General features: G+C 41.2%; 1 protein-coding gene across 1 annotated transcript in view; it reads right to left on the bottom strand.

The window, feature by feature from the left end:
- slc12a4 (solute carrier family 12 member 4) overlaps positions 1 to 14,041 on the bottom strand; it is a 46,344-nt gene extending 32,303 nt beyond the window's left edge. The window contains exon 1 of the mRNA XM_080436908.1: positions 13,767 to 14,041. Coding sequence (XP_080293034.1) covers positions 13,767 to 13,905 — 139 coding nt within the window. The 5' untranslated portion in view covers positions 13,906 to 14,041. The remainder of the gene's footprint in view (positions 1 to 13,766) is intronic.
- Positions 14,042 to 18,694: the final 4,653 nt, after the last annotated feature.

Genomic DNA, 18,694 nt, shown 5'->3' with positions numbered 1-18,694 from the left:
TTTTCACAAAGAAAAAGGTCTAACTCACCTAAATGTCTTTGAAGTTCATGATAGATAGATGGAAAGCTTCCTCACAGTCAGACGTCCCCTCGGGGTAAATGATACAATCATGCAATTAAGATCAGCCAGGGTAGATTATCTTTTCCTCATTTTGGTTTTACCCTCAGGTGCTAACCTTCTTGAAAAGACCTACGCAGCACAGCTATTTCTGGACAAAATACTTTGTGAAACATCCTTTTAATGTTACAATGTCACTATAACCAGGTGTCAGAACCTTCCCTCGTCTACATTTTACAAGACACTACATGGATGGCTTATTTCAATTCTGCACACAACAGCAGCTTGTCGACTTGTTGAAAATTCCACCTTACGACACAAGTACATTTACTCAAGTACTGTACTTAAATACAAATTTTTGGTATTTTTTACTTTACTTGAGTATTTCCATTTGCAATACTTTTTTTTACTTCTACTCCACTACATCTCAGAGGAAGGTTATGGTACTTTTACTCCACTACAATTATTTGAAAACTTGAGTTACTAGTTACTTTTTAGATTTGGATTAATATTACTAAATATACAGTACATTAACCACTTCAGCCCTATATATACTCCGACCATTTGAAAATAGGCGATCTACTCACAACGCCTCGCTTTGGGAGCTTGTAGATCTGCTATTTTGAAAGGATTTATACATGTGTATACATTTGAAAACTTGTGAAATGGTAGTACTTTCTACTTTTGGTACATTTTGATGCCAATACTTCAGTACTTTTAATCTTACTTAAGTAAACTTTGAATAACAGACTTCTACTTCTATTTCTACATTGTGATATTGATACTTTTACTTAAGTAAATAATGTGAGTACTTCTTCCACCACTGCCAAACGCCAGTGTGTCAGCATGCTCTCTAAAGCCGCTTAAGCATGGAAAACAATATCTCCCTCCATTAGCTCCTTATAGGATGTGAAAGCCTCTTTACTAAACTTCCTCTTTAATGAACATTTATGAATCAACATTGAGAAGCAGAGAAATAATGCAGCTTAACTCGCTCTACCTCATGTGGTTTGCTGGCATCAATGGTGCCAGCAAATGGCCCTACTAGTGGTGCCCAATGGTGGCTGCTGTACACACACACACACACACACACACACACACACACACACACACACACACACACACACACACACACACACACACACACACACACACACACACACACACACACACACACACACACACACACACACACACACACACACACGATGCATTTGTGTGGAGGTAAACATCAAGCATCTGACTGTGCATTCTCTTAACAAAAGTGCACCAACTCCATCAATGTACAAATTCAGTCCATTCTACAACTCATCACCGGTGGTAGGAGCACATGCAACCATGCAAGGTGAGTAAACAGTATTATTTTAATCTTTCAGCCAGGAATATGTAGGCTGTAGTGTATAATATGTATACTGTATGATAGATACATACACTAGTATGTTATGCTTGATTTTCCTGCACTGCTAACAGCAGCACAGGTATGTTAATGGTTCATTTGATAATCTTTGCCACAGAGGAAAAGCACATGACATGCCTTCTTATGACACTTATTACAGTTATTAAAGTTCACACTATGTCCACTAACAGCAAAAACCCTATTGACTGAATCCAAAACAGATTACATAATGTGGATCAATGTTGTTTTAGAGATTCTGAACAGCTTCTGAGTTTTCAATGTCTGTATTTCCTAAGTCAACATGACTTTTATGCTCTGATGAAATTAACTTTTTATTGGTAAGTCACTTTATGGTTTTTTCCCCTTCTTTTTTTTATATATAATATCCATTCAATGAACTGGACATGCAGGAACACAATATAATCATTGCCCTTGTAAAATCCTAGGAGGATGTGTCTTTTTGGGAGAAAACAAAGATTCAAGATTAGATTAGATTATTATGGAGCACCCCCACCTAAGTTTTTCACAGTGCATGTACTCGTACATTTTTGTCTTGAATTAGACTGCACTTACTATTACTGACTATTACTGCACTTACTATCACTTACTATTACTGATATCAACTTATTACAGGTAACTAAAGCCATTGAACAAAGGGACAATTTCAACACTGATGGACTACTTCCAGATTTACAAAGATAGATTTGATGGATGTTTTTTCATGGGAAGTGTCAGTTAGACTGGGATAGATGTTTTGTAACTTATGATCACGTATTCTTACTCATTAAGGTTTGAAATAGTAGGGGAAAGTATACAGACTGTGTAAACAATGAAGGAATAAAATACAAATTAAATATATACAAAAAAAAAAAAAAAAATCTAATATGTTAAATTTCCTAAATTAAAATGCAGCTCTTCAGGAGCTGAGGCTTGAGAAAAGGTCTTTGAAGCAAATTGTTCAGATTGGTACAGAATATTCTCTCACTTGTTCCTGTTCCTGTGGTGAAAAGCAGCAATAGGCCATCATTAGCTGTAATGGCCATGGCTCATGGGGAACAGTGGCCAGTGGAATGCTCGCCTGCTGCTTTCTTTTGATGTCTGCTAATGACAGGGAAAGGACAACGGCAGTGACATTGACTGCCTACCTTTAGGGGGCAAAGGTGGAAGCGGAGAGGTGCACTGCTGTAGAGAAAAGACTCAAATTAACTAAATAGGGCTAAATGGAGCACACCTGATACAGGGGAAATTACTCAAAATGGAGAAGGATTATGTTATTATGAACTACACAGGACTCCTATAGACAAGTTGGTTGAGGTCATATACTGGTCGTGTAGGTATGTGCACCTCCTGATGAGTTCCCCAGCATTGCTGTACATGTATTCTTCACAAATGAAACGTATGAAAAAAACCTTCTTGGTGAGATGTCTACACAACAGTGGCTTTCAATGAGTTTAGTTTCATACTGCGTCCTGAATTTAGCATGGGGCTGGAATCATTCTGGATGCATTATTTATTAAATGTTCATCTGAAAGTGCTTATTTGCCATGGCCAGCAATAGGCCATTAAACTTTTTTTTTTTTTTTTTTAAGAAATGAATGACTGGGCAGTGCCAATTTTGTCAGTATATTATATTTTATTATATTATTACATTGTATCTCAATGTTACTCTCCTCGATTTTCTCACATTTGCATGTTCCTATTCCTACAAGAGGTCAATTTCTCATCTCCATCTTCTTAAAAACGTTCCCACTTTAATTGCCTTTTCTTTGCAGAATCCGGTGTCTTTCAACAGAACCCAATTGTAATACCCTGCAGCACTGTCAGCATAATGCTGAAGAATTTGAACAAAACCAAAAGGACAGTCAGCCCCCTCTTTGAAGGCCTTGATGCAAGGGAAACATTTTGTGACACAGTGGATGCACATTTCTTTTAAGGATAACTTTTTAAGGCATTTATGCTGGATGATGCAACGGCATGCAAACAGGAGGAGAGGTGCACTTGGGGACAGCGACTGTGCAGTAACAGTAAGATCCCTGGTTCAGTTCAGTCCACACTACAGACAAAGTACAAATACATGTTAACAGATCTTAACAATTAATCAACTATCAATTAATTGCTAATAATCAGAGTGTGATCCATACATTACAAATATTTAAAAATGTACTAAACAATCTGCCATCTTCGTTGGAGCCACAGCTATTTTAAATTCATCCCAGAACAAAGTCAGATTTGTATGTAAAGAGAATAAATAAGTGATCCTATAAGGTCCTGTACCTGGTAGCCAGACACTGGCTGCAGCCTGCAGAACCTGAACCTGCACTGAAATACTAGGACTTTCACCACATCCCTAGCATCCCTATTCTGGGCATAATATGTGAACAAATAATGAGGCAAACATATATGAACATTCTGCACAAAGCTCTACAAGCTCACAAAGCGTTGCGTTGTGAGCTTGTATTTGATATGCAATGACAACATATTATATACTGTATAGGGTCAAGTGGTTAAAAGATAGAAGGGCACTGAACCCCTACACCTCATTAATTGCAAGTTCCTCTCATAAGGTTGTAAGTCAAAAGCCTGAAATGTAAATGTGAAATGATCTGAGCCAGAGTTGAAGGGAGCATGTTGCTGTCACTGTATGCAATGTGCTCCCAGGGTAGCTGGATGGCCAATTATGGACAACAATCTTTCTTTTTGCATATTTCTTATAATTCACTAAATCATTAGTACCGGTACTGTTTTTGTCCAAATATTGCATGTGCATACCATTACTTTGAAGTACTGTACATGGTTACTATGTCACAAAGCTGTGAGCTTTATAAGCTAGTTAGCTCCTCAGTAGCAGTGTTGCCATGTCCGCTTATTATAAGCGACGTTGGGCTTATTTTTCTGTAAAGTTGCTTGGGTTTTTTGGGCAGAGACCTGGTTGCTTATTTCTCTCGCAAAATCTGGCAACAGTGAGCTCTACTGGTGTAAGGATTGGATATCACTCACAAAGAGGATACTGTGGGAGCCCTGTGGGACTACAATATTGCGAGCACACCCAGGAAAATCACAGCAGAAACACCATAGACTTTTGTGTATGAACATCAATGTCTGCATTTGCTGTTATTATTTCTAGAGAGTTAGTATATATAAAAACATAGTACACAATGCATGATTTCAATGTCTGTACTAAATAATTACGTGTTATGCAGTGCTATCTGGCTGGTATCCAAAGTCAGACCAAAGTCAGTTGTCCACACTTTAGGAATACAACTACTGACAAAACATCTTTGACATTGAAGCTGAATCTTTTTACTGACTAATTATTAGTTATGCAAAACAAGTTTGACTTTGAGACAGAGTTATCTTGATTGTGAGCCACAACAATCCTTCAACAGCAATGTAGTTGTTGGTAAAAGTACTCAATCTTTTTACTTAAATAAAAGTATCAATTCTGCAATGTAGAGATACTCGTATCGTGTAGTAAAAGTCCAGAATTAAAGTACAAAAGTATTGGCATCAAAATATACTTTAAGTACCAAAGGTGAAAGTACCCATTATGCAGAATGTCCCATTTCAAAGGTTTCAAATGTATAAAAATATTTTGAAAATAGCAGATCTACGAGCTATGCGATGCGTTGTGAGCTTGTAGATCGGCTATTTTCAAATAGGCAATTTAAATAAAGTATGTTTAAATAGGGCTGAAGCGGTTAATGTATGTTTTGGAATAATAATCCAAATCCACAAAGTAATTAACTAGTTACTAAAGTTTTACTAAAACTAAAAATTGCAAATACTCCAGTAAAGTAAAAGTCCCTCAAACCTGTACTTAAGTACAGTATTTAAGTAAATGTACTACTACTGTAGTTACTTTCAAGCACTGAGTACTACAATGACATCAATGGAAAGCTGAATTTCAAAAATGGGGTATCCAGGAAGAGAACATGTGGGGGGCATGCTATTTCTATATGACTGATAGCGCAAACCTATGACACGTTATTGTACTCTGTTAAGAATGCTAAGTAAGTTAATCAAGTTTCAGAAAATTTGTGGCATTTAACATTTTTGAAAGTTGGTGAACATGTATGAAAATATAATAATAATAAGCTATGTAATTACTTGCCCATGTCTTGTGTTTTATACATTTTGAATTCAGGCTGTGTTTTTTCATCTGTCTTTTTCCGTCACTCGTCTCATGTGGTTCAGTTTAGCCACTCAGCTGTCTCTAAAGAGATGTACCGGTTCCCAGGACACTGACAATCAGCTTTGTGTGTGTGTGTGTGTGTGTGTGTGTGTGTGTGTGTGTGTGTGTGTGTGTGTGTGTGTGTGTGTGTGTGTGTGTGTGTGTGTGTGTGTGTGTGTGTGTGTGTGTGTGTGTGTGTGTGTGTGTGTGTGTGTGTGTGTGTGTGTGTGTGTGTGTGTGTGCAATCTGTCTTAACTTCTGTCAGCAGTTCGGTTCCACATTTGTGCCCTGCCACGGTGCTGATCTGTCCAGAGGGCGAGCGCTATCACACACAGTGTCATGTCATGTCAGACAGAATGACAGGAATGGACGCCATGGTCCCCAAGATCAGCCAGGAAAACACAAGCAGCAGCATCCTGCTGTTCATATACAGTTACACCCCTTTCATAATGGTTTGTCTCTTCTCTGAGCCCTGGCTGTTGCCATTCAATACAAGGACAACACCAGCAGCCTTTCATACCAGACGACCAGACACATTGGCTATGGTTAGATTATAGCTGCTATTGTTTACTTAACCTGGGAATGTTTGTGAAGCACGCAAGCATTGCCGCCTGGCGCTTGCATTCTCTTTTCAGTAATGCCCTGCATCAGTGGTTCCCAAATGTTTTAGCTCCCCGGGACCCAAACTAGTGAAAATAGCCGATCTGCTATTTTCACTACTCTACTTTCACTACTTTTTTTTTTTAAACAGAATTTCTTCGCTATTATTATTTATTTATTTTGAAATAATAATGAATGAATGAATGAATGGTTTATTTTTGGTCTTTCAAATCAAAGCACTTGCGTGTGGACTTCACAAATCCTCATCACAAATGTGCATATCCAACCGGCTCACACACAAAATCCAAATTCAATGACCTAAAAAAGGAATAGGCTGAAGCACAATGCTTATTCTTTGCCTTTACAATCCTTAAAAATATATGTATTTTAATATTAAAAAACCTTAAAATATGCTGCAAAATAAAAGAGAAAAAAAATAAAGAAAACGGTATGTTAATAAAAAATGTTAAAAAAGCAGGAAACAAAAAAAAGGGATATTTACTTGCAAGTGCGACCCATAAAAATGGGTCCGCCACCCAAAAATGGGTCCCGACCCGCTGTTTGGGAAACGGTGCCCTGTATGACATTTGCACACAGATGCAGACATCTACTATTGACTGGCATGGAGCCAGCTATAAGTGCCTTGCTCAAGGGTATGTTGACCTTGTAATATAACCATTTAAATGGTTATATTACAAGGTGATGTTGATGACATAATGACAGAGGTTCCAACTTAAGGGGCCATGGGGGCAGACAGAAGTCCCACATGTGTCATGGTGGGTTTGTACTTTTCCACAATACCAAGTGACTTTCTGTCTAGCAATGTGCAGATAACGGCAACGTTTCTAAAGTTTCCTCTCTCAAGACCAAAAGAGAGTTAGTTGGTGCAAAAACTAGAAACACCCATCACACCTGGAGGCATAGTATCAGTAACCTTAAAAGCCATATAAACTTTGTTGTGTGACGTATAGCAAAAAATAGCTGATCTACAACTTTAGATCACTATTTTTGACCATTTCTGAAAATATTTGCCTACAGTTTAATGCAGTGTTGTGGTCTAGGTTTTTTTTCGGAGGTATACGATAATCATTCCCTGCACGAGATGCGCATGGTCGTGGGTATACGCTAGTGCGTTTTCAATGGATGAAATGGTTAGTAGACTGTATACGCTTTTCCCCAAAAAAATCTACACTGTATACGGCGTATACAGCGGGACGCGGTAGAACACACCACTGGTTTAATGGACATACCCAAAATAAGAGGGTAACCGGAACAGTAGGCACCAACATGTAAAAAAGAAAATGTTTAAAATTTGGCTAGCCACTAGCCAGTCATTTGGGGCATAAACAAGAAGTTGAAGGGTAAATTTATGTCTGATAATGATGCACTGTGCATGTCCAAATCCCGTTAACTGTACTTTACAGTACTTCAGACCATTTTCCAAATTCTAAATTTCTTTACATTTAGGACAGAAATTGCCTCTTTAACTTCGAGGTGTCCACAATGTTTAGGTGCCCACTGTTCCTGTAGGCTATCCAATAAGAATGCCAGGTTAAAAGTGGTAAACTCCTGATCCTGATTAGTTTGAAAGGTAGACAAAGCACTGTAATGTTGTCACCGTTACCTTTGCCTTCTACAAATGAGGAAATTTGATTTTTATAATTCAACAGCTTGCGTAACACAATCCCACACGTCTCCAAGGATGACATGCCGTCTGTCTGTAAATGGATTTAGAAGTAATGTGGGTAGTGAATTGTATTTTATGGTGTGTTGTTGTGTGTACTGCTAATAAAAAAACAAGGTTTCCCCTGTTTAGGCGCTGAGGTACCCTGAAAGCTTTTTTTCCCTAAAACTAGGCTGAGTGCAACTCTAGTCCACAATGGCCGCAGTGTTCAGTCCAGTGCTGCCCTGTGCAGAACAGAGCCGGGCTCACAGGCTGAACAGACTCAGCACTGTGACAGTCCATCCATACCCTTCTGCTTCCATTAGACGTAATGCTGTGGCTCAGTCATAGAGTCCATCCAGACCCACCCACCCACACTATGAACTCACCCATCACCCACCCGCCCCCACTATGAACTCACCCATTACACCCGTGGTTCAAATTATTTTAGCTCCAGATCCAAAAGTCTCCTCGGGACCCAAACCTGAATGAAGAATTAACCACTTAAAGAATGACTTTACCCATTTTCAACATAATCTTCATATAATTGATCCTCACTAATGCTCATTATAAGATGGGACCATTTTTGTCTACTTACTCTGTGTTTCAGAGGAGGGCTGTGGACAGTTCAGAAGTCCTCCTACCAGTTACATTATCAATGGGGAATCCAAGCTAATAGAAACTGCAGGCTTTCTATTCCTGGAAAGTTATGCTATAATGGAAGCCATTTTTCTCGCGATAATACAATAAAAGAAAACATTTTGAAAAAAATGTTTGAAAAAAAAAAACAGCCTAATGATGATGTCACTGGTAGGCAGGTTTCTGAAGTGTCCACAGCCCTCCTATGAGACACAGACCGAGTTGAAAGAAATGGTACCATTTTATCATGAGCATTAGTGAGGACCTATTATATGAACATAGGTTGAAAATGGTTGAAGTCGTCCTTTAGGCCCTATTTAATAGTGAATATAGCCGATCTACAAGCTCACAATGCGACAGGTTGTATAGAATAGTTATGGGGACAAAAAATATTCTTTTAACAATTTCTGAAAGTCATTTGAAATATTTTGTTTTACCTTTTGAAATAATGAATGAATAACCAATAACGAGAACGAAACGTAGGGCCCATTAAACTTGTGACCCATTAAAAATGGGTCCGCAACCCAAAAATGGGTCCCACCCCATTGTTTGGGAAACACTCCATTGGACGTAATGCTGTGGCTCAGTCATAGAAAGTACACCCAGTCCCACCACCCACACTATGAACTCATCCATTACACACTCTCTCCTTTGAGTGGAGTCTGCGTCCCCACCCTTTCCCTCCATGTGTCACCACCCTATACAGTTACTCCAACTCAAACGTTTTAAAGGGTACTGAGATGTTTAGGCCAGTAGTTCTCAAACTTTTTCTTGCCAACGAAGGACCCCCAAATTGATATGGATTTGGTCACGGACCCCCATCTGAATTCTTTTTTTGTGCCAGGGACCCACAGCAGACAAGATTTGTGTTTAGAAAATTCAAAAAGAATTGAAAATCTTCCAAACAATCTGCTATAAAAAATAGCAGATGTATAAGCTCGCAGCGCGGCACAAAGTCAGCTGCTGCGAGCTTGTAGATCTGCTATGTTTTAATAGCCAACATATAAATGGATAAAGTGGTTAAAATGATTGTGGTGCTACAGTATGTTAACTACTTTTGCTGGGGACCCCTGTATCCCCCCCCGGGATCCCACTTAATTTACCCTGTCATTTGTTGACTATAGGTTTTGTGTAAATCGCTCTCTGAAATTGGATAAATTAACACTAGGAATATACTGTGTAGCTAACATTTAATTCAGGTCAGAGTAGGAGCACACATTACTACTACTATGTCCAAATGAAAACTTCCAGTAAAAGTACCGAGGCACTACACTGTCTCCCTGCATTTGATGTATGTGTTTACCTTGCATACTGTAAGTTGCTCTGGATAAGAGCGTCTGCTAAATGCCTATTTAGCAGATGCCTAATTTTAACTTGAATACTAGCAAAAACTGTACAAAATGAGTGTGTGCTGTATTTCCTCATCAATCATCTTCTCACTTCTTGGCCAGTGGAAGCTCTACTGTTGTTCTCTGCTCCTGCTCGTTCAGCGCAAAAGAATGGAAAGCGAGAGATGAAGAGTTAGAGGAATGGGATGTGACAGATCTGTCCAGTTAAGAATGAATTGAGGGGGGGGGGGTTGAACTATGGCAATAGTGAGGGGGGAGTGGAGAGAGAGTGAGGGAGAGAGAGAGAGAGAGAGAGGAGGTAGAGGTAGAGGAAAAGACAGAGCGAGAATGAGAACGAGAGAGACAAAAAGAGAGAGAGAGAGAGAGACAACAGACTTAAGGAACCTTCTAGGTCAATTAAGGACATACGGTGTTTGTCTGCATCACTGCCAAAACAACAACTAATCTAACCCAGCCTCAAAACCTATTTGAGTAAACTACATTACGCTACATTTAGATACCACTGTTGAAACACCTTCACAATCCTGATATGCATTGTGAACTGTATTGAATTACAGCATTTCTTGGTGGTTTGTTATACTTAAACCACTTAAACCCCATATGGTTGACCGGAGTCCCTCAGGGCTCAATACTAGTGTCTTTTCTGTTTTCTGTTATTGTGGGGAAAGCTTTCGCTGAAAATATTTTCCGCGAAAGCCTTCACCCACAATAAGGATGCTGGGGTTTAAGTGGTTAAGAATTCCTCCCCGCATTAAAACGATGCCTTCCATGCATTCCACAAATCCAAGTAGACAACTAGGTCGCCGTGTCCCGAGATTCCGGCCTCCTCCGAGGCTGGAATGCTTAGTGTTGTTGAGCCCACTGAAGCATGCTCCTCTCCTCTACACTGCACTTCAACACTTCCTACAGCAGTTCTCAAACTTTTTCGTGCCAAGAACCACCAATTGGTATATATTTGGCCTCGGACCCCCATCTGAAAATGTTTTGTGCCATGCAGGGACCCCCAGAAGAGAAGATTTGTGTTAAAAATATTTAAATTATTCAAGATTTTTCAAACACTTCCAAGATTAAAAAAATAATAATCAAAAATAGTAGATGTACAAGCTCGCAGCCTGGCACGAAATGACACGCTGTGCTTGTATACGTATACAAGCACAGCGTGTCATTTCGTGTCTCCTTGGATTTGTGGAATGCATGATGGAAGGCATCGTTTTAATGCGGGGAGGAATTCTTAACCACTTAAAATGAGTGTGATGCTGTATCAACACATTTTGCTGGGGACCCCCTGGAACCCCACCAAGGACCCCTGGGGGTCCCCGGACCCCACTTTGAGAACCACTGTTGACTACTGTATGAAGCCCACAATGTCTATAATGCATTATAAACATACTTATAATGCATTATAAACATACTTATTATAATGCATTATAATCTTAAAAAGGTATAATTGCCCACTTAGAGTGACTTACTGTATATAGTGACTTATAACCACACTCTAATGCATTATGAAATTCATTATAATGTATTACAGGAGCATTATAATACAGTATGATTCTGGACCAACCAGCTCAGTGGCCTTGTGGTTAGAATGTCTGCCCTGAGACTGGGATGTTGGGGTTTAATTCCGGGCCGAGTCATACCAATGTCCCCCTGCTTGGCACTCAGCATCAAGGGTTGGATTGGGGTCCCTGTGACATACTAGTGTCATGTCCAGGGGATGTACTTGTACATCCAGCTGTCTCAAGCTCGGGAAACAGGAGATGGGATCCTGACCTATGGGGCCACATGGCTCGGGAACCATTGGTTCCCAGGGCTACTTACTTAATTATAATCCTGGCCAAAAGTCTATGAGCGACCAGCCGTTATGAAGTATTATGATACTTGACCTTATAAGTCATTATACCATACTCATAATGTGTTATAGTTAGAAAGAATTATGATAAAATGCTTTATAATGTGTTATAAATTAATGTTATGAAGCAAAATTCAAGTATTTTGAGTATTTACGAATGCATATAACTATACAGTGTTATAAGCAAATTATAACGCTATATACACATATTTATAATGCATTATAGTCATGGGCATCATCAGACATTGTTACCCAGTTTTCCAACACACACACACACACACACACACACACCACACACACCACACACACACACACACACACACACACACACACACACAAATTTCCAGGGAGGTTCTTCAAGGCTGTAGAAAACCATCACAAAACTAGCCTGCTACAACGCTGTGGATAGACAGTCCTATACATAGATGGCCAGCCAGGGTCTGTGCACGTGTCCCTGCCACCCCGTTGGAACGGTGCTGGAGCGTGGGTGCTTCATTCTGCCGGCCACTCCCATGGGAGTGTATTTTATTAAAGGTTACTCTCTAACGAACACGATCCCTCCTGTTCAGTTCCCGCCTCAGCCCACACAAATTGGAGCCACTCTCTCTCATATAATCCTGCCCAGCGGCAGCCAGCTTCTCATTCAATCTCCACCTTCCCTCTCTGTCCTCCCATTCCTTCTGTCAGGAGAAGTCTGCATGATGACATACAGACTTATGCAACGGTGTAATTCTAATGTAATTTAGATAGCATGTTATTTAGACAGATGCTTGACACGTTCATTGTTTTCCTGGTATCCTATAGTTTCAATGTACAGATGCATATTTTTTGATAGTATATTGTTTTTAGACTGATGCTAGGTTCTTGGTTTACCTGCTGTGATCCTAGTTTACTGAGGCACTATACTGTCTCTGCATTTGATGTATGCGTTTACCTTGCATGGTAAGTGCTAAATGCCTAAATTGTAAATTGTAGATACAGTGGTGGAAGCAAGAAACAACAGCTTAAACTAGTAACTGCTGTAAGAGGTGTGAGATAACGCAGATCTTTCACAGTCTTTTTCTCAGATTCTTGATTTGAGGTTTAACAACATTCAAATAAGTATATTTTCTTCAACTTCTATTTCAATGTATGGCACACCATTTGAAAGTTTACAATCTGCCATTTCATAATCTGTAACAAAAAGGAAAACTGAAAAATTACCGTGCCCTAATTGAGGCACATTGTATCAGACCCCGTCACATAATTATGTAGTCTATATCAACAATGAATATGGAGGGGGGGGGGGGGAGGAGAGAGAGAGAGAGAGAGAGAGAGAGAGAGAGAGAGAGAGAGAGAGAGAGAGAGAGAGAGAGAGAGAGAGAGAAGCCGAGGCACAAAGAAGAGGTGGGACAGCCCGCTCAGCCACCATGTCTTGAAAGGAAATCCTCTGCTGGCACAAAGGCTGCTCCATCTTTTGTGTGAAAGAACACTTGAGGCCTTTTCTTGTTACAACAGGGTTGGTCTGGTCCAACGCCCAACCCGCTCCCCCCCCCCCTCTCCCCGGCCCCCCATCACCCGCCCCCCCCCCCCTGCATGGCATGGAACATTGTTGTCTCTTTGTCACCGCCACAGGCATCTGTGGCATGAGACGGGCAAAACCAAAAATGTGTTCGTTCCTGGAGTTTTATCTAAACGATTGTCTGGATAAAACAACAATAAAAGTGTTGCTCCTGAAACATTCCCCGTGAGTGAGCTGTCAAAAATACGACCCGGCTGGCTGGCTGGCTGCTGTGGGTGGGGAAAAAAGTGCTCGCGGGCCCTGGAGAATTGCCATGGTAACGGTAAAGCCAGCTGTTCAGGGGAGATCTCAGGACAATGTAAAACATTCCCACGCTTTGCCTCGCCTGAGGGTTCAAACTCCTGCGCTGTCGTGCGTGGGTCTCTAACGTCTGAGCAACTTCCAAACACTTCTTATTAAGGGGAGTTGTTGTTGTGTACTGCGTCAGAGATGAGAGTATAAAACTTAACAAACAAGCCAAAAAGTTAGTGAAACTCACCATCAGAGCTGACAGTGTCTTGGTGTCCCGGGAAGCCCCCCTGTCCAGTGTCTCTGTAATCCACCCAGTTAATCCCCTCCAGGCTGTCATAGTTGGTCTGAGCGCGGTCCTCCACCGGCACCACTGTGAAGTGAGGCATGTTTACTTTTCATCCGTCTCAGGCTGAGCCTTCCCCTCAGTTGTCCCCGTCCAGGGCTCATGCGTAGCGGGGCTAACCGTTAGCCAAGCCTCCCTTCCCTCAGCCTCCAGTTCCCCACTAATGGCATCTAACATTCCACCACACTGCGCTCACTTCCTCTGGAGAATATTACCATACGACCCGCCCCCTATACCACCAGGCCCGGCCTCTCCTGGGTTTGTTGTTGTGTGAATAAAAGGGTGTGTGGTTGGGGGGGCACGAAGACACCCGCACCCACCCACCCTAACCCTAGAGCTCCTGGTGTCATCTTCCCTGAGTCATGTGGAAGCAGCAGACATGGTGTGGGTGTACAGTAGATGGGGAAGCCCCGCTTATCTTTTGTGTTTGTGTTGTGTTTGTGTGTGTGTTCATGGTGCCATGTTGACTAATGACAGCTCATACACTGAACCCTGTCTGTTCAAGGTTCAGACAGACAGCTCTCTGTGTATCAACGCGCTCCTTTCACAAAACACACACACGCACACACACACACACACACGTGCACGCACACTGCAGCAACGTGGCAGTTTGGAAAATAATCAAGGGGTTGAGAGAGACAGAGACTAACAGAGAGACAGGATGGAAAGAGAGAGAGAGACAGACAGACAGACAGACAGACCGACAGACAGACAGTCAGACAGACATAAATAGACAGAAGAGAGAGAGAGAGAGATGGTGAAAAATGAGTGGAAACAGTATATAGGCCAGCCCACCTCCCCTTCAAAAAGCAGCACAGTTTCATGTAATTGCAGTTGACCTCAGGGGAACTCAGCATTGAAACCCTCAGCGTGATCATTATGGTGTATTCATATAATAAACGATCTCCGGTTGCAGCAAAAACTGCTACGTTTGTCTCTGCTACTGGATAGATCTGGTCATGGTGATAATGTTTACAATGATTTTTATGGTAGCGGGGAGCCATCTAGAAGAGGGTCTGACTGTCTGTGTGTGTCTGTGTTCCGGGTAGAATCTCACAAAAAACTGGACATGTTTTCATATGTTTTGAAATAATTGTATACTGGAAGTCAGTGGAGGCTGTAATAGGGCTGAAACTTTGCCCAAAAAAAATGATGAATGACGTCATAGTACTGACGACATAGTAGTGATGTCATACATGAATGACATCACAGTAGTGATGTCATACATGACTGATGACCACATGGTGGCAGAGATCCACATGGAAGCCATGCCGTTCTTCGACCCCGTCTTGTTTATTATTGCAGCCCTGTATTCGAGGTCTACCTTACATAACCCCTGCAAGGATCTAATCCAAAGAATCATTAATAGACTTTAGCCGGAACGAATGTGTGTCGGGTCCATGCTTGTCTTTGGCACATTTTCCACAATATACAGTAACCAGTTTTTTTTTCAGCTGCTAAACTACCGCCCTGACCTAATTAAACTAATATTATAACAACATGCCTCGCCACACTGCAACGGGTAAATCCATTATACATTTTAAATGTTGTATCATCTGACCCTAGCCAGCTGTAACCTAGTTTTATGCATAAAAGGAACAGTTCATTTCTCTACATAAAGAACATGCGAATGCAGCTGGTAGAACCATTATGGAAAAGTCGGACAGTGGCCTCGTGTAACCTAAAGTTTACTTTTCCTGAAGAACAGTAACTCACAGACCCTAAAAGTCACACATCAAAGGGACTCTAGCCTGTGATTAAAGAGGTCCTATTTTGAGCCGTCTGAGATCATCGGCTGGCCTGTTTGACTGGAGAGGCTTGCTGTCTGGCAGAAACCTCCTACAGTATATCCATATTTTAACTTTTTGTGTTTTGTTCGTACCCTTCTTGATCATACTACAGAGTCACATAAAAGCATCAAAAGTAGCAGATCTGCAAGCTTGATATTTGGAGCTTGTAACAGATTTCAACATAAGAGGTTTCCACCCGACAGCGACGATAAACTGTGTCACTACAGTGCACAGATGTTGTGTTACAGTTCTGATTGTATGTTTATGACCTCATATCATTGTTGTAGTAATGGGACGGGTTGCACTGACAAAGGGCCGTCTAAAAAAAACTGATTCTGAAAAGAGTTTTGTTAAGGAAACAAAGTTGAATTGTTCTCAGGAAGTGCTGATGTAATCATGTAGATTGCAGATACTGGAAGAAAGAAAAGTTAGCCTCCACCAGGTCATATTCAATAAGGTTAGCCAATAGTCATTTTAATCTTCCGCCGTAGTCTGAAGACTCACCTCTTCAGACTCCACCTTAGCCTGTAGCACTTGCCCTAGCCTCGACGACCTGCAGGCTTATGCAAAGGCTAAAATGTAATTTAGATAGCATGTTATGTAGACAGATGCCAGGTCATTTGTAGACCTGGCATCCTACAGTGGTTCAACCTGTGGGTCGGGACCCCCAGGGGGGTCACCACATGATTTTGGGGGGGTCCCCAGATGACAGTGAAGTGACAATTTAAGGACTTTTAATACAAAAAAAAATTAAGAAGAAAAAAGACCATTACTGCATCAAAAGTAATCAACAAACTATACAAATAAAAATGGTCAAACATTGGCCAAATTGTCAAATAATATAAGAAAGAGGCAAACATTGTGAAAATAGCTGATCTACAAGCTTTATCTGTGGAACTGTCAAACTAAATGTAATGCATCAACTCCTCCAATTCCATGTGCTTGTCAGGGTGGGGGGTCCCCAATTCTAATATGTGAGCGTGAGCTTGTAGATCTGCCTTAGTGAAGCTAGGGTTCAGGTACAATTCTAGCATTCTAGTCATTATGCCAAATTCTGTCCAATTTCTTGCTTGTGTAATCTTGTCTGTACTGACGCATAATATGTGTCTGTACCGACAAGATTACACAAGTAAGAAATGAGAAACGAGTCAAAATATTATTGTCTCCGCCAGGCCGAAAGGCATGGCGAGAGAGTATGTTTTACCCCCTGTCCGTCAGTCCGTGTGTGTGTGTCCGTCATTCTGTCATTTTGTGTACCGCTAATCTCTGGCACCGTTGGCTTGATCGCAGCGAAACTGTGCACACACACTTCCTGCAAAAATTGCCTTTCAAAGTTTGCAAGAGTACTCAGTTTCTAACAAAATGCCTCAAATCATGAACACAGCATGCAATTTCCGTGAAATTTTGCACACACATTCCCATTAGGCCGAGGAAGAAATGCCATTTGAAAATGTTCAAATCAGCCTCATGGTGGCGCTGTAACAGGCCGATTCGAGTTTTTACCTATAACTGCACCGATCAGTGTAAAACTTTGTATGCACACTCTCTAGAGGCCAAGGAAAAACCTTTGCCCTGCATTTTTCACATTTGCCTTTTATAGCGCCACCAGGAGGCAGACTTATGTAAAACACATTTTTTGATATTAAGCCTTCAGATTTGATCCAAATTTAAAGCAAATCGGTACACATGATCTCTATAGTCATGTGATCAAGACGGATCTGTTTGATTTTTCATATTCCATCCTGATTGGCTAACATTGACATGTAATGTTTGCAGGAGTGGCCCGTTTTGAACAAAATGCCGCAAATCATGAACGCAGCGTCCGATTGCGGTGAAACTTTGAATGCACATTTGCACTACGTTGAGGAACAAATGGCACCCTTTTCACATTGGCCTATTATAGCGCCATCAGGAGGCCATAATAACCTACCTGACCTGGCGGAGACTTGTGCTCCGAGGAGCACTTTTTCTAGTTTTGAATCGTTTTGTCCTAGAAAAGGTCATAACACCACATGTCACAGACTGAATGAGCCGTCTTACTGAGATGCACGTCGTGTACATCACTGCATCTTCTCACCTCAGTCACACTTTCAAGCTTGAAAATGCTATCACACACAGAGGCCAAACCACAAATTACGGGAATAAAAACCTTTTTCTAGGAGTAGCCCTTTAAAAAAAAGCAGTAATCAAAGCCAAAGAGCTGTTCTGTGGCCATAGCCCTGTGTTACACAAATCAAACTGTTACCAGCCCCTTTCTCGCCTTCTGCCCACAGACACAGATCCTGAGGTAGTACATGCATAGAGTAGACCAGTGGTTCCCAACATGTTTAGCTCGAGACCCAAAAGAGAAATTAGACGTTTGCCCGGGACCCAAACTAGTGAAAATAGCAGATCTACAAGCTTGTGGATCAGCTATTTTCACTACTTCTTAAACATTTGTTTTCAAATCTATGGAATTTCTTAGATTTTTGGTATTTATTTATGAAATTATTTAGAAAAATGTCTGAATTTGTTTTTAATTCATGAAAAATTTAGTCTTTTGGGGGGGGATTTTGGAAATAATTAAAAACTAAATGTAGGAATTGAAAAAAATAAAAGGGGATATTTACTCGCGACCCATAAAGATGGACCCACGACCCACAAATAGGTCCCGACCCACTGTTTGGGAAACACTGGAGTAGACCATTCCTTCCTTGCGTTTACGGTGCAAGGCCTGGAAGTGCGTCTGACACGGCAATTCCATGGACCATATAAGGCCTTTCCCCAGCCGTCTGCCCCATCCCATGCAGTGCTGAGGATGGCGGGCAGGGGTCAGTGAGCAGTGGGGCAGCCAGGGCCTGACGCACTCAGCTCTCCCACTCCCTGTGATTCACTCATGAGGAAAAGTCAACCACAGAGCAGGGGGCCATTTCCTGGTAACTGAGGCCCACAAGGGTTCAGCTTGTTGTTTACAGACATTTGCAATGGGAAGATACAGTTTGTGTGTGTGTGTGTGTGTGTGTGTGTGTGTGTGTGTGTGTGTGTGTGTGTGTGTGTGTGTGT

Source organism: Gymnoscopelus braueri, assembly GCF_963280865.1.
Source record: "Gymnoscopelus braueri genome assembly, chromosome: 1".
NCBI classification, from domain to species: Eukaryota; Metazoa; Chordata; class Actinopteri; order Myctophiformes; family Myctophidae; genus Gymnoscopelus; species Gymnoscopelus braueri.
The sequence above is the reverse complement of the archived record's forward strand: the minus strand, read 5'-3'. Positions and strand labels throughout refer to the sequence as shown.